The 13,552-nt window shown below is 33.3% G+C and overlaps 2 protein-coding genes and 1 non-coding gene across 3 annotated transcripts; 1 reads left to right on the forward strand and 2 right to left on the reverse strand.

Moving 5' to 3' along the window:
- Nucleotides 1-512: 512 nt before the first annotated feature.
- Nucleotides 513-3,942, reverse strand: LOC112000363 (aquaporin PIP1-2). Its single transcript, XM_024032477.2, has 4 exons — nt 3,512-3,942; nt 1,669-1,964; nt 1,031-1,171; nt 513-900 (listed from the first exon to the last, which is right to left on the reverse strand). Exons 1-4 carry the CDS (start codon nt 3,849-3,851, stop codon nt 808-810), a joined length of 870 nt encoding a protein of 289 aa, XP_023888245.1. The 5' UTR covers nt 3,852-3,942; the 3' UTR covers nt 513-807.
- TRNAK-CUU (transfer RNA lysine (anticodon CUU)) lies at nt 2,012-2,084 on the forward strand. The gene has a single exon. It is a non-coding gene; the product is annotated as a tRNA-Lys (tRNA).
- A 5,326-nt stretch (nt 3,943-9,268) lies between the features above and the next one.
- On the reverse strand, nt 9,269-12,897 carry LOC136068241 (7-deoxyloganetin glucosyltransferase-like). Its single transcript, XM_065775149.1, has 2 exons — nt 12,340-12,897; nt 9,269-10,486 (listed from the first exon to the last, which is right to left on the reverse strand). The coding sequence occupies exons 1-2, from the start codon at nt 12,854-12,856 to the stop codon at nt 9,603-9,605; spliced, it is 1,401 nt and encodes a 466-aa protein (XP_065631221.1). The 5' UTR covers nt 12,857-12,897; the 3' UTR covers nt 9,269-9,602.
- Nucleotides 12,898-13,552: the final 655 nt, after the last annotated feature.

Below are 13,552 nucleotides of genomic sequence, written 5' to 3' on the forward strand. Positions count from 1 at the left end.
GCTAAAAATGATTGGACCAAAAGGTATATTTTTGCCCAAAAAAAAAAAAAAATCACCCACTGTATTCAAAACTAAAGTATTTTTCAAAATGTGCAGTTCTCTTTCTCCGACCATCTCTTTAAGGTTATCATCTATCCTAAAACTTGGAGTGAGAAATTATTAAGGAGACTCGTATAATCTTTATATGAAATCCGTACTTGTGTGGTCCTAATTTTGTTGTTCATGAAATTGTGAGTGATACGAATCTCACAAAACAAGTTAAATATTCAATTTCAACCCAAGTTGTGTGAGGTATGCACCAAAAGTTAAAAAGAATAAAACAAATTGTTACAAGTTATTTAAAATCTATTTTATGTTTCTTATGAACAATTAAAAAAAAAAGTTTTTCTTTCTAGATATATAATTACTTTTGCCCAACTAATCTGTTCCAATATAGATGGTGCCAAATGAGTACCTAATCTTCGCGTTAAACTACTAATAATTAGGATTAAAATAGGTGAGAGAGCAGGGCATGAGATTGAAGTAGGTTTGGTCGGTGTTATTTCTGAATTGACAATACACAAATTCACAACGAAACATACAAGCCCACCAACAGAGATGGGGCCCATCAGAAACCTCCCTTTGCACAAAATAGACAAGGAAAGAAGGCTCTTTGAAAAAGAAGCATGCTAGTAGTATTACACATCTTACATACACATACACATTAAAACAAAAAACAGAGAAATTGAACCAACTCCGCTTGATCGTTATCTTGAAACATCAACGGCCACAAATAGAAGCATCATGTGTTCTGTGATCAATCAATCATCACTTTGATTTGAAAGGAAGGGCTCTAATCACAACCTGGTGGTACAGAGCTGCAAGTGCTGCCCCAATGAATGGTCCCACCCAGAAAATCCACTGCACCCACAGGTTAAGAAAAAAAAGAGTTAGGAACATATCGAAAAAGTGTTACAAAGACATATGATTGTTTTCAATACGTGGTCCAATTATAGATTCTTAGACAAAGAGAAGAGATGGGTTTAATTACTTGGTCATCCCAGGCGTGGTCCCTGTTGTAGATGATTGCGGCACCTAGACTCCGAGCTGGGTTAATACCGGTTCCAGTAATAGGTATGGTAGCCAAATGGACCAAAAATACAGCGAACCCAATAGGTAGAGGTGCCAAAATCTGACCATTAAATTCAATACATATATATATATATGTTAAAACAATGATTAAACTATATTACATTCACCCTTTCTTATTAATTTGCTAAGTAATCTTTATAAAATCCTCATCAACAATCACAATCCAATCATGAATTTTTTAGGCGTGCAAGGTAAGAATCATATGGACATAGTGACAAAATTATGATAAAAACAATATTGTCGTTTTCATGTGGTCAATTATTGGTACTAATATACTAGTATCAATCAGAGATCATGACAAATTTTGCAGTAAATTTAAAACCACAAATGTGAATAAAGATGAAAACTTTGAAAACCTACTAACTTAACCGTTTTGTTATGAAAATTGTTATGCCGTTAACATTAATCTAAATTTTGTTCTATTCTAGAAAGGAAAATGTAGGTATTACAGGAACTCGACTGTTTATGAAAATTGTTATGTCGGTAACATTAATCTAAATTTTGGTCTATTCTAGAGAGGAAAATGTATGTACTTACAGGAACATGGGAGTCCCTAGCGCTACGCTTGGCATCGGTGGCTGAGAAGACAGTGTAAACAAGGACAAAGGTACCAACAATTTCAGCACCAAGGCCATCACCTTTGGTGTAGCCAGGGGCAACAAAGTTGGCTCCACCATTTAAAACTTCGTACTGGCTCTTCTCGAACCCTTTCACAACCCCAGCACCACAAATTGCACCCAGGCACTGCATCACTATGTAGTACACTGCTCTTGTCAATGATAGTTTCCTTGCCAGAAATAGCCCAAATGTCACGGCTGGGTTAATGTGACCCCCTGCACCACCATGATCAAAAAAATTATTTCAGAGTTAAAGAACGTAAGCCCGTCTAGCTCAGTTGGTAGAGCGCAAGGCTCTTAACCTTGTGGTCGTGGGTTCGAGCCCCACGGTGGGCGTTTTCTTTTTATTTTATTTTATTTTTTTCACCATGAACTAACCAAGAAAAAACCAAAGGATAAAATCATTATTTTTGCTTTCAATTTTTGAGGGCAACCAATAATTGAAGGATGAAATTGTACTTTAATATATAACTTTTTTTTTTTTTGAGAAAGATTTAATATATAACTTAAGAAGTAAGATTGTTTTATTTGTTTTTCACTTTTTTGTGTGAAACCAAGGACGCGCAAGGATCAAACCACTGTTTGGCTTTGAATTATTGACACAACAAAAGTACACAATCTATAACCATGAACCAACCAAGAAAATACCAAGGGTAAAATCTTTATTTTTGCTTTCAATTTTTGAGGGCAACCAATAATTGAAGGATGAAATTATAATTTAATATAACTTAAGAAGTAAAATTGTTTTATTTGTTTTTTGCGTGCAAGCAAGGAAACTCACGGATCAAACCACTGTTTGGCTTTGAATTATCGACACAACACAAGTACACTGTCTATAATTTAAAATGGAATTGGACATTTGCACTTCAAAATATCATTTTAAAATTAAATTTTCAGCTTCTAATTGATGCAACGGCAACCAATAATTGAATGTTGAAACCCTTAATTTTTATTTATTTTTTTGCGTCCAACCAAGGAAAGACAACAATCAAACTACTATTTCGGCTTTGAATTATTGACACAAGGACACATGCAGCCTATATTTTAAAAAATTGAATTGGACTTCAGTATATAATTTTAAAACTATATTTGTAGCTTCTAGTTTTTTTGGAGCTTCTAGTTGATAAATATATTTTTGATGGAAACTTCTAGCTGATACTTGATACAATTCATAATTTAAGAATGAAACTAGACTTTAATATAATTTAAAAATTAATTTTTTTTCCAACACCCAATTAACCAAGACTTTTAATATAATTTATAAATTAATTTTTTCCAACAACCAACCAAGGAAAAACAAAAGCATCAAACTTTTCCTTTGTCCCCAAATTAGCTCAAATATTTGAAACGAAATGATTACTAACGAAGAACTAAAAATATGATGATCTATCTATTTTTATTTTTATTTTTTATTTTTATATTAAAGCGAGACCACTTTAAATCTAAGAATTCAATAGCAAATTGAACTTCTAGTTTTAGAAATAAATTGTATTTCAAGATAGAATTTAAAAACATAAATCGTAGCTCATAATCGATAATTAAAGCACATAATTAAACTTCAAAAATATAACTTTAAAAGAAAAATTGGTAACTTCTAAAGGTTGAACTCTAAAGGCCAAATTACTTCAAAATTATTGACACAATCAATAACCATAGTTGTAAAAATAGGCATAATAAAAAGAAAACAAGATAATACTACAACAAACAGACAAATAAAACGAAATTCTAAGCAAAGTAACACTAAGGGTTTAAAGCTATCAAACCTGAGATACCAGCGGTACAGTAGACAAGAGCAAAGATCATGCCACCAAAGGCCCAAGCGATCCCTTGAATTCCCACAGTTGAACACTTGGTTGGAGACTTAACAACGCCCATGACAGTCAAAATGGTGATGTAGAGAAACAAAAAGGTGGCCACGAACTCAGCGATCCCAGCCCTGTAAAAGGACCAAGAAGTAAGCTCACCAGGCTCAAACAACGGTGCCGGTGGTGGCTCCTTGTAGTCCTTACCCTCATCATCTTGGCTCTGAGCCGCTGTCCCTATGGGCTGCCTTTCTGGGAACTTGTTGGCTCCCAATCTAACATCCTCTTCTTTACCTTCCATTTTTTTCTCTAGCTCTAGCTCTTGCTCTCTTGCTTTGTTTTTAGTTGAGTGGGTACTTTGAACTCTGGTGTGAGAGTGGTGAGTGGGTGTGGTGGGATTATATAAAGTATTATGAGCTACGTTGATGAAGAAATGAGGGAGGTGGTGGGACCTATGTCCATGGGTGTGAGGGAGGTGGTGGGACCTATGTCTATGGGTGTGTTTTTCAATTGAATTTGTTTACTTATTTTATGGCCGACCAATTAAATTTAGGTAAAAGCCTTTAAGTTTTTTCAAATTTTATTTCAGTTTTTTAATTTTGTTTTTTTCATTTCAATTTTCTAACTTTTAAGTTTATTTGATTAAGATTTTTTTATCATTTTTTGTTATATATTGTCGTTAATTTTTCAATTTATAAATTTTTCGTGAAATTTTTTAAATTAAAAATTTTCAATTAATAATTAAAAAATAATTTTTAGATTTTTTTTTAAAATTTTTTAACAAAATTAATTTTTCAATTTATAAATTTTTCGTGAAATTTTTTAAATTAAAAATTTTCAATTAATAATTAAAAAATAATTTTTAGATTTTTTTTTAAAATTTTTTAACAAAAGTTAACGAAAAGGCTTTAATTGAATAAATCTGAAACTTAGATGATTAAAATGAACGAAAGTAAAATTAGAAGATTGAAATGAAATCGAAAGAAAGTTAGAGGGTCAGTTTTGCATTTTAGTCTTATATTTATTTTTGGGCATTTCATAAGTTTTTATTTAAATGGACTTTAATGCCCCCCATAGGTTTGGTAATAACGAAATTTGCATGGTCCTATTTGGCACAATGATGTCCACACACGTGTCTATGCGAATGAGGCCACCGTCCATATCTAGAATGGCGCATGCAATGCATAATATACTTTAATTTTGGTTTTTGTTTTTTATGTTGAAATATTTTGATCTTTGCCTTGATCTTTTGAGACCTAGAGTAACTTTACCTTCCAATTCCATCAATTGGTGTGATCGTTAAATATCGTGTAAACTCAAAAAACTATATAATTTTAATATTGTAAAATCATATATTTTAAGTAAATAAAAATAATTTTTTCTGCGATTTTTAGTGATGCTTAAAATAAAAAACTATCATATACCTCACCACATCAAGCGGCATACGATTAAACGATATCACTTCACTTGAACTCACCCAAAGTGGTGTGCAAGGTCCTCATCATTGAAGTTAAACCCTACCCTAGCCTCATGACACCAATTACAAGTTTACAACCAAAACAAACCCCAAACAAATCACATCCTAGTATGGCCACATTCAAAACAAATCGAAATACCTACTTCTATCAATCTATATCTCTAAAATCTCCATGATTAATCAAATCTCATCAACAATGTTGTCATTAGCCACCTAAAACCCTAACTTGATAACTAATTACCATTGCCCAAAAGGTGTGAAACTCTTAATCAGTAGTAGAAAACGTCAATCACAATCTATCACTTGTGTCATGGAGTTATAATTGAAACCACTACATATTAACCTCTAACACTCTGTTTGGAGAGAAGAATTTAATATATATTGTGGGGACATTTTTGCCTCAAGACCAAGAGTTGCACTTTGTAATCTTTTTTAACCAAGCTAGTGGTACTCCAACTTCTTTGGTTCATGCCTTATAAGGTAGATTGAGTAAACCAAGCTAGTGGTACTCTAACTCCTTTGGTTCATGCCTTATAAGGTAGATTGAGGGAGGATTTCTTTCCCATGTGAGACTTGAGCCAAAAAAGATTACAAAGTATAACTCTTGGTCTTGAGGCAAAAAAACCATTATAATAAATCTAAAATGTTAAAAATAAAAATTTAAACATTGGGTACAACTTATATTTAGTCTAAACATAATTTGTGCTTAAATTAATTGGAGGATTAAAGAATGACAAAAAACATTGGGTTTCATTTTTTCAGCTTAGGTCCACGTCCAGGTCAGTTTTATAAACTATGGGTCGGTTCCTGGTAGGACTGCGATATGTGCTACAGCAATAACAGCACATCACATTTGGCACGTGTTACACATGACACGTGGCTACCAAGGATTGGACGAAATATGCCCATTACATTGTTCATTATTGACACATACGTGCTTATCCTGGAAATAGAAAAGGATGTTTGATTTTGCTCCTCATTAATTATGAATCATGAACGTCTATAATTATTGCAAGATGCACCCTTGAATTCAAGAAGCTCCGAGAAGTTAATGTCTTCCTTTCCTTTTTTGGCCTTCCTGTAAAAGAGTAATTCCCTTTAATTTTCAAGAGTTTTGTAACTCGGTAATATAATTTATTATCTTTTATTAGAAGAATTAGGATTCAAATGTCCTATTCCCTAATTCTAGTAATTATAAATACAAAATAGAGATTTCCTTGGACCCTTGGTCATGGCGACAATAATACAAACATTTCAATAAAGACAAGATTGGATAATACTGATACATATTATTATCCCCACATATATTAGGTTTTTGTCTGTTTATTTTTTATTTTGTTTTTTGACAAATAAGACCACGAAAGTATTTAGATATTTTCGAGTATCTGAATATTCTTTTGGGTGTATAAGTAGTCTCCATATTTCACACATACAAGATTATTACAGAGAGAAATTTCATGAGGTAATCCCAAAATGTTGGCAAGAGATTTAGAACTAAGAATCTCATGAATATCATGAGACCTTAGGATAGCCAACTGTTTGCATTAACTTTCTAAAGCAATTTATTTAATATTTAAAAAAAATTAACTTATTAATTATTTATATACACCTCTTTAGGAATGATTGATTAATCATTTTCTATTGAATGATATACCTTCTAGTTTTGTTTTTATATACTCAGGCGAGGGCTAATGATTATCTGTTCATAATGCAAAACAGCAGACATTCATGCTGGCAGTACTGTTCTGATTGTAATAATGGATTTCTGTGATTTGATTACATTAATCTCGTCAACTAATTGATCTTAGTTTAATCCTCTAGTTGTAGTAACATGCCTGAATAATATATTTCTTTAAAATGTGCATGTCTTGTGCCATGTAGTCTCCGAATCTTTTTGTGATTTTATCTTCATCATCGGGTTCTGGAAAAAGCTATAGGGTAGAGGCTTCCACATCTGTCACTGAGTAGAAATTTGATGGCAATAGGGGCATGCCCAATTGTTATACATGTGGTTCAAAAATAGAGATGCACTTCTGCAACTTCACGACAACTAATATCGGGCCAGGGTCTTATCTGGACCACATGAGCACTTTTAGTTGTCGATTTCACTAGGGGGCTACCAAAGTTTTTAGGAGAACTGTGTTTTAGTTGAATTTGTCTTCCCATATGTGCGTGTGAGAGAGAGAAAAAAAGAGATCGAGTTACATTCAAAATAATTCTTGCTTAATGTTACACCGCTTAATAACGTAGTCTTTCTTATTTTGGAGGATTGCAGACTGCTGGTGTCTCAGTTTTGCCGGATTCAATTTAAGCATTGCTATCGTCAAGCAAACAGCTGTATGGATATGCTTGCTAGGATGGGTGTTGACCTGGACCCTGATTTTATTTCTTTTGATTGTTTGCTTGTGAACATTATGTATGTTTTTTGAGAAAGACCTCAATGAAATGTACTTAAATAGGCTTTGCCTTGAACCTGATGTAGTTTCTTAGTTTTTATTCAATGAACCGTCTTTTAACCAAAAAAACAAAATAAAATACACATGTTTTATTTGTTTTTAACAAACCCACCAAATTTCATATTAATCGAATATAATTTACCACCTAATCATAACTCATATTTTTTGTATAATTTTAAAATACCAAAAAAAAAAAAAAAAACTCTAGAAATTTAAACATTCAATAGATGAAATATGGTTATTAATTTTTTATTATTTTGATATTCCGCGTGTATATATATATTGCATCGAAAGTTATTAAGTGCTATAATATTGAAAAAAAATTCACCATACGTAAATTCCAACCTAACCTCAAAATGTATACACGCATTCTATGTGAGGATAAGGTATATATCTTAAGAGAACTAATTGGTTACAAAGACGGCTTCATTCCTCTCTCTAAATCAATCCATTCTCAATGAGACCTCACATTTCAGAAAGGGTGAGAGAAAATTGAGAAGCTAGTGGTGTAGCTTAATCTATACGATTATTGCACATTGTAAATTCCAGTTACAATTAGATTATCCAACTCATTATTGAACATTGCATATTATTTAACTGGTTGACAATTTAATATTACACAAGCTCTCTTTTTGTTTTATTTGTTAACAGATTAGTTGCACGACAATATTAATTTAAGTTATTAAATATATTTGTGGATAACATTTCCACAATGGACCACTATTCCCAACTAAAATACAATAAAATGGTGACGAAACACAATACCGAATTCTTTGATGATAAATTATATTTTACTCTGAAACCGCCTATGTAGCTTAATCTATACGATTATTGCACATTGTAAATTCCAGTTACAATTAGATTATCCAACTCATTATTGAACATTGCATATTATTTAACTGGTTGACAATTTAATATTACACAAGCTCTCTTTTTGTTTTATTTGTTAACAGATTAGTTGCACGACAATATTAATTTAAGTTATTAAATATATTTGTGGATAACATTTCCACAATGGACCACTATTCCCAACTAAAATACAATAAAATGGTGACGAAACACAATACCGAATTCTTTGATGATAAATTATATTTTACTCTGAAACCGCCTATTTAATTTGGGCCATAGCTTTTGCTGAGAAGATTAATAAAAAGTCCCAATCCCATGCCTTAAAATAAGCACGTTCTGCCAATTGCCAGACCTAGAGAGAAAAAAAGAGCAGATGATTGACGAGCTAATCCAGAGGAAACAAATCCAATATTGCAAACTCAGCTATTCGATGCCAATAATTCATTGCATTGAAGCCTGTTTGTTTGTTCATCCAAATGAATATGGTGATTTGATACTTTGTTTTGTATACAACAATTAATCTTCATGATAGAGACAACAAGATAAAATTAGTCACCCTGCCTAGTCGAGCTTATATATCCTATGCCACAGGTAGCTATGTAGTCCTAAACGTGGGATGTCAAGTATATGTCTGAACCGACATAAGATAATCTTCATCTCGCTCCAAACAAAATGATACCGTTATAATTTTATTTTCTAAATTCATCTGTGTATAGATGCCGTATCATTTCAAAATTTAAATAATATAACACTGAACTACAATTTTAGATCGATAATACTTAATCTAAACTACAAAATAGATCCATTTTAAATAGAGACGGTCATTTTCGGTTGAACCATAGTGATTATATAATTTATATTACTATGTATCGCAGGAAGTCTTTAGAAGTTTCTGTGCAATCGATTAGTTTTTTTTTTGGTTAAATGACAATATCATTAAATCAAAAAACTACATCTAGTTCAGTACAAAGTCTATTAAAAAAGATACCATTACAATCATCCTCCAAAGCCTTAGTAAAGTCCACAGGCGGACTTGAAAACAAAATGTAATCTAGCTCTTGATCAGCCCCTAGTCTAGCTAATAGTAATTAGAATCTAAAGTGGCATTAATTTTAATTGGATTTACAAAAGGCTATAATAAATTTGAATCATGATTAGTAAAATTCACTTAACATAATTATGTAATGCATTATTGGTACATTCATGCTATTATAATAAATCTTCACGAATTATAATAAAATTTTTATCACTTTTATTTCTAAAATATCTATCATTTCGATAAAAGCACTTCATTCACCAAATTGTTCAAGTTAACGGATGAAGAACCAAGTGGCTCAGTGGCCTCTTCAGCTAACTTGTTCCACTCCATGGCCTTTTTCTTCATTTTCGTACCCTTTTCTCCTTCCATCAACTCTTTCACAATCTTTTCCACTTCCTCTCTCTTGACATCATTATCAATCTCCATGCCAATGCCCCATTCATTGCAAGTATACTTACAATTTGTTTGTTGATCTGCCAAGAATGGCCAACAAAGCATTGGTACTCCTGCGCACACACTTTCAATAGTTGAATTCCACCCACTATGTGTTAAGAACCCTCCAATTGAGGGGTGGTTCAACACTTCTTCTTGAGGGCACCAACTAGCAATCAATCCCCTTTCTTTAGTTTCTAACTTGAACTCAGTTGGTAATATTGCTGATTCACCAACAACTAAATCAGGTCTAATTATCCACAAAAATAAATATTTACTAACAACTATGCTGCCAAAATTCACATATATTACAGAGTTGGGCGCCTTAGAGTTAAGCCATTGGAGGCACTCAGTTTCTTCCTCCCATAAACTATATCCAATTGATTTTAAAGGGTCATTGGGTAAGTGATTGAGCAGTGGTTGGAGAGGGCCAATGGCATATACATGAGGAAACATGGTCAAGAGAGCATCCAAAACTTCTTGCTCTAATGCATCAAATGTTTGAATAACAATTCCTGAAGCCGCAGGAGCTCTCTCTGCTGTTTCGATCACAAATTTAAAGATAACATCATTTGGATCTATAGTTCGAACGTGGCTTGGGAGATCCTTGAGTTGAATGCCTCTCATACCTGGAATCCAATCTATAACTGTGTCCAAATACCCGTTTGTTAAATATTTTTTATCTGCAAAAAGACAAAATATTTTCAGCTTAAAATTAAATTTATTTTTAATCATAATAAAACAGAAAAATTACACTTTATCCCCTTAATACTATAAGAAATTTGCAATGTTCTCATTTTAGTTTAAACATAGCAATGTTATAATGAACATTTTTTCCATAGGATAGTGTTTTTGTCAAATAAAAAAAATTAATTCAAATTAATTCAATTTTAAAAAAAATACATGGCCAAACCCACACTTTAATGGTATTAATATTTACCATCCAATAACAAACACAATGATGGTCCTAATACGCTCCCATAACAAACACGTCACATACGCACATAATCCTTTAAATTGTCAATTGTGTATTACTGCGCGCATGCGATATGTTTGTTATAAGAGAGAAAAAGTCATTAATATGTTGGTTCGGACCCATTTTCAACTAACAAAGAAATTGAGTTTTTAATATAAAATGATATAATAGAGGAGTAAACTGTTCAGTAGAATCAGTACAGTAAAATAAAATAGGATATTGCTACATTTTAAACTAAAGAAGTAAAGATGGATATTGTAAGCTTGTTAGAGCATTTGCATCAGGTTTCTTCAAACTATTTTATTTTACCATCTTAAAACCTATCTTATCATTTATACTATACCATTTTACATTACTCTCAACATTCCAATTTTTATTTTCCTATTCTACTCATAAAAATAATATTTCTACACAGTAAAATAATATAATTTATACTACCCAATAAATTACCCACACAGCCCACTGCCACCACCATGAAGCCGCCACCACCACCACCACCACCATCAACCCAATCAAAATTAAAACTCTCATCCAACCACCACCATTAACACAACCAAACCACCACTATCAACCCACTACCCACACCACCATCAAATTACCCACCACCAACTCACACAAACCACAACCACCAAACAAGAAACAAAGAAATCCGGCCACCCACACAGCCCATTGCCACCACCACCAAGCCAAACCCAACCCAACCCACCACCACCACCACCACCATCAACCCAACCAAAATTAAAACTCTCATCCAACCACCACCATCAACACAACCAAAACCACCACCATCAACCCACTACCCACACCACCACCAAATTACCTACCACCAACCCACAAAAACCACAACCACCAAACCAAGGAACAAAGAAATCGGCTGCCCACACCACCAAAAATGAAACCCATCCACTGATCCATGAAACCCATACCTCCAAAAATGAAACCCACATCAGGATGATGAAACCAGCCACCGATCCGTGAGTCCCACGCCACATTTCCACCATGGAGGGTTGATTCAAGGGAAGATAGAAAAAAAGAAAAAAGAGGTGAGAGAGAAAGAAAGGGATGAGAGATCAGAGAAAGCACCGGTCACCACCAGACGAGATTTTGGGCACCGGTCACGCCTTCCTCCCATGCCCACGCCTTCCTTTAAGCACCAGTCACAACAACAACAACAACAACAACAAAAAAAAAAAAAAAAAAAACCCGCCGATGGAGAAACAGAGAAGGAAGAGAGAGAAGAGAACAAAAATAATGAGAGAGAGGAGAGAGCTACCTTTAGAATTGCACTGTAGCAATATTGCAAATTTTTTTTTTTTTTTGCAATACTTGGGTTTTACAATCCAAGATGTTGAGCATTTCGGGGCTTGAAATGCCAAATTCTCCTTACATTTGGCATTTGCAATCCCCAGTGCCGATGCTCAACTATAATAATAATAATAATAATAATAATAATTCATAATTCTTCTCCAAAAAATAATAATAATTAATAATCCAAAAGTGCAATTGCTCTAATAAATTAATGCAAGATTTCAATGGAGTTTCACATTTTTTGTTACGCACCTTTAAGTGGAATGATGCCTTTATCCTTGAGAGAAGGAATCTGCATGTAACCCATTAAGCTACAAGCGGAGATAGTGAAGAACATCAGAATTGGGATTCCGAGTTCCTGAGCAGCGTTGATGGTGAATTGCATGAAACCGTCTGAGATAATACAAGTCACTGGAGGAACGTTTGAAGTTGCACTGTTGAGTTTCACAAGAAGGTTAGAAAATGAGGCCAAGAAGTTTTTCATAATGGAATTGCAAAGAGAAGAGACATCTTGGCTGGCATTTGGATCTGATGGAGGGAGGTTATCTGGAATGGTTTCAAATTGGAAGTCAGACAAACCATCTAAGGAGTTGGAACCTCTAATTTTCAAAAAACGTTGGTGGTTAAACTCAGTGTTAACAAAGGTTATGTGAAAGCCTTTATGGTGGAGAAGCTTTGAAAACTTGAGCATTGCTTTTATGTGGCTTTGAACTGGAAATGGAATACAAACTGCATGAGGCTTATCGGCCTTTGGTGTCTTGGAATCCATTTTTACTTCTTTCTATTATCTGTTGTGTGTGTGAATATGCACTTTCCAAGTTTCAACGTATCTTATAAAATGATTAATGACCCACTATTTCAGTCTAGCAATTTCGTGTCAATTTTGGCCACAAACTGTGCCTCTGGAATTTAGTTCTCTAATCTCTTCCACATGATTGTAGGTGCATGACATAAGAGTGAAAGAGACGTACGGTTGCTTGTAATTAACGGCTGCTTCTTCAAAGAATATGCCACTTAGTCTAAGAAAGAGACAATTCTTCTTGTTTTGCTTTTATATATCTGATGTAAATGAATCATCCCTAGACTGTGTATACTACTTTTTTTCCCTTGGAAATTCTAGTATACATAACATCACCATTATTTGTGAAAAAGATTACCTTCAATAGTTAAATAGCTTAAATGACTAAAACTACGTGCTAATAGTTTTATAAATTATCACATAGTAAATTAGATGAGATTTTGCTAAATTAATTTAGAGCAAAACTGTGTCTGATTTATTTTTGTTGGGAAATTTAGACCTCAGTTGATAGAATTAACAAGTTTTAAACCCAAGTTGTTATTATGAATAAACTTTGTTAAAACAAACAAACAAACATCAATATCATGCACAGCGGAATAGTAAATAAGACAAGATATGATGACCTAGGAAAATCAATGAAATAAACTAATTTCACAGTAAAAAACC

Source organism: Quercus suber, unplaced genomic scaffold, assembly GCF_002906115.3.
Source record: "Quercus suber isolate HL8 unplaced genomic scaffold, Cork oak 2.0 scaffold_105, whole genome shotgun sequence".
NCBI classification, from domain to species: Eukaryota; Viridiplantae; Streptophyta; class Magnoliopsida; order Fagales; family Fagaceae; genus Quercus; species Quercus suber.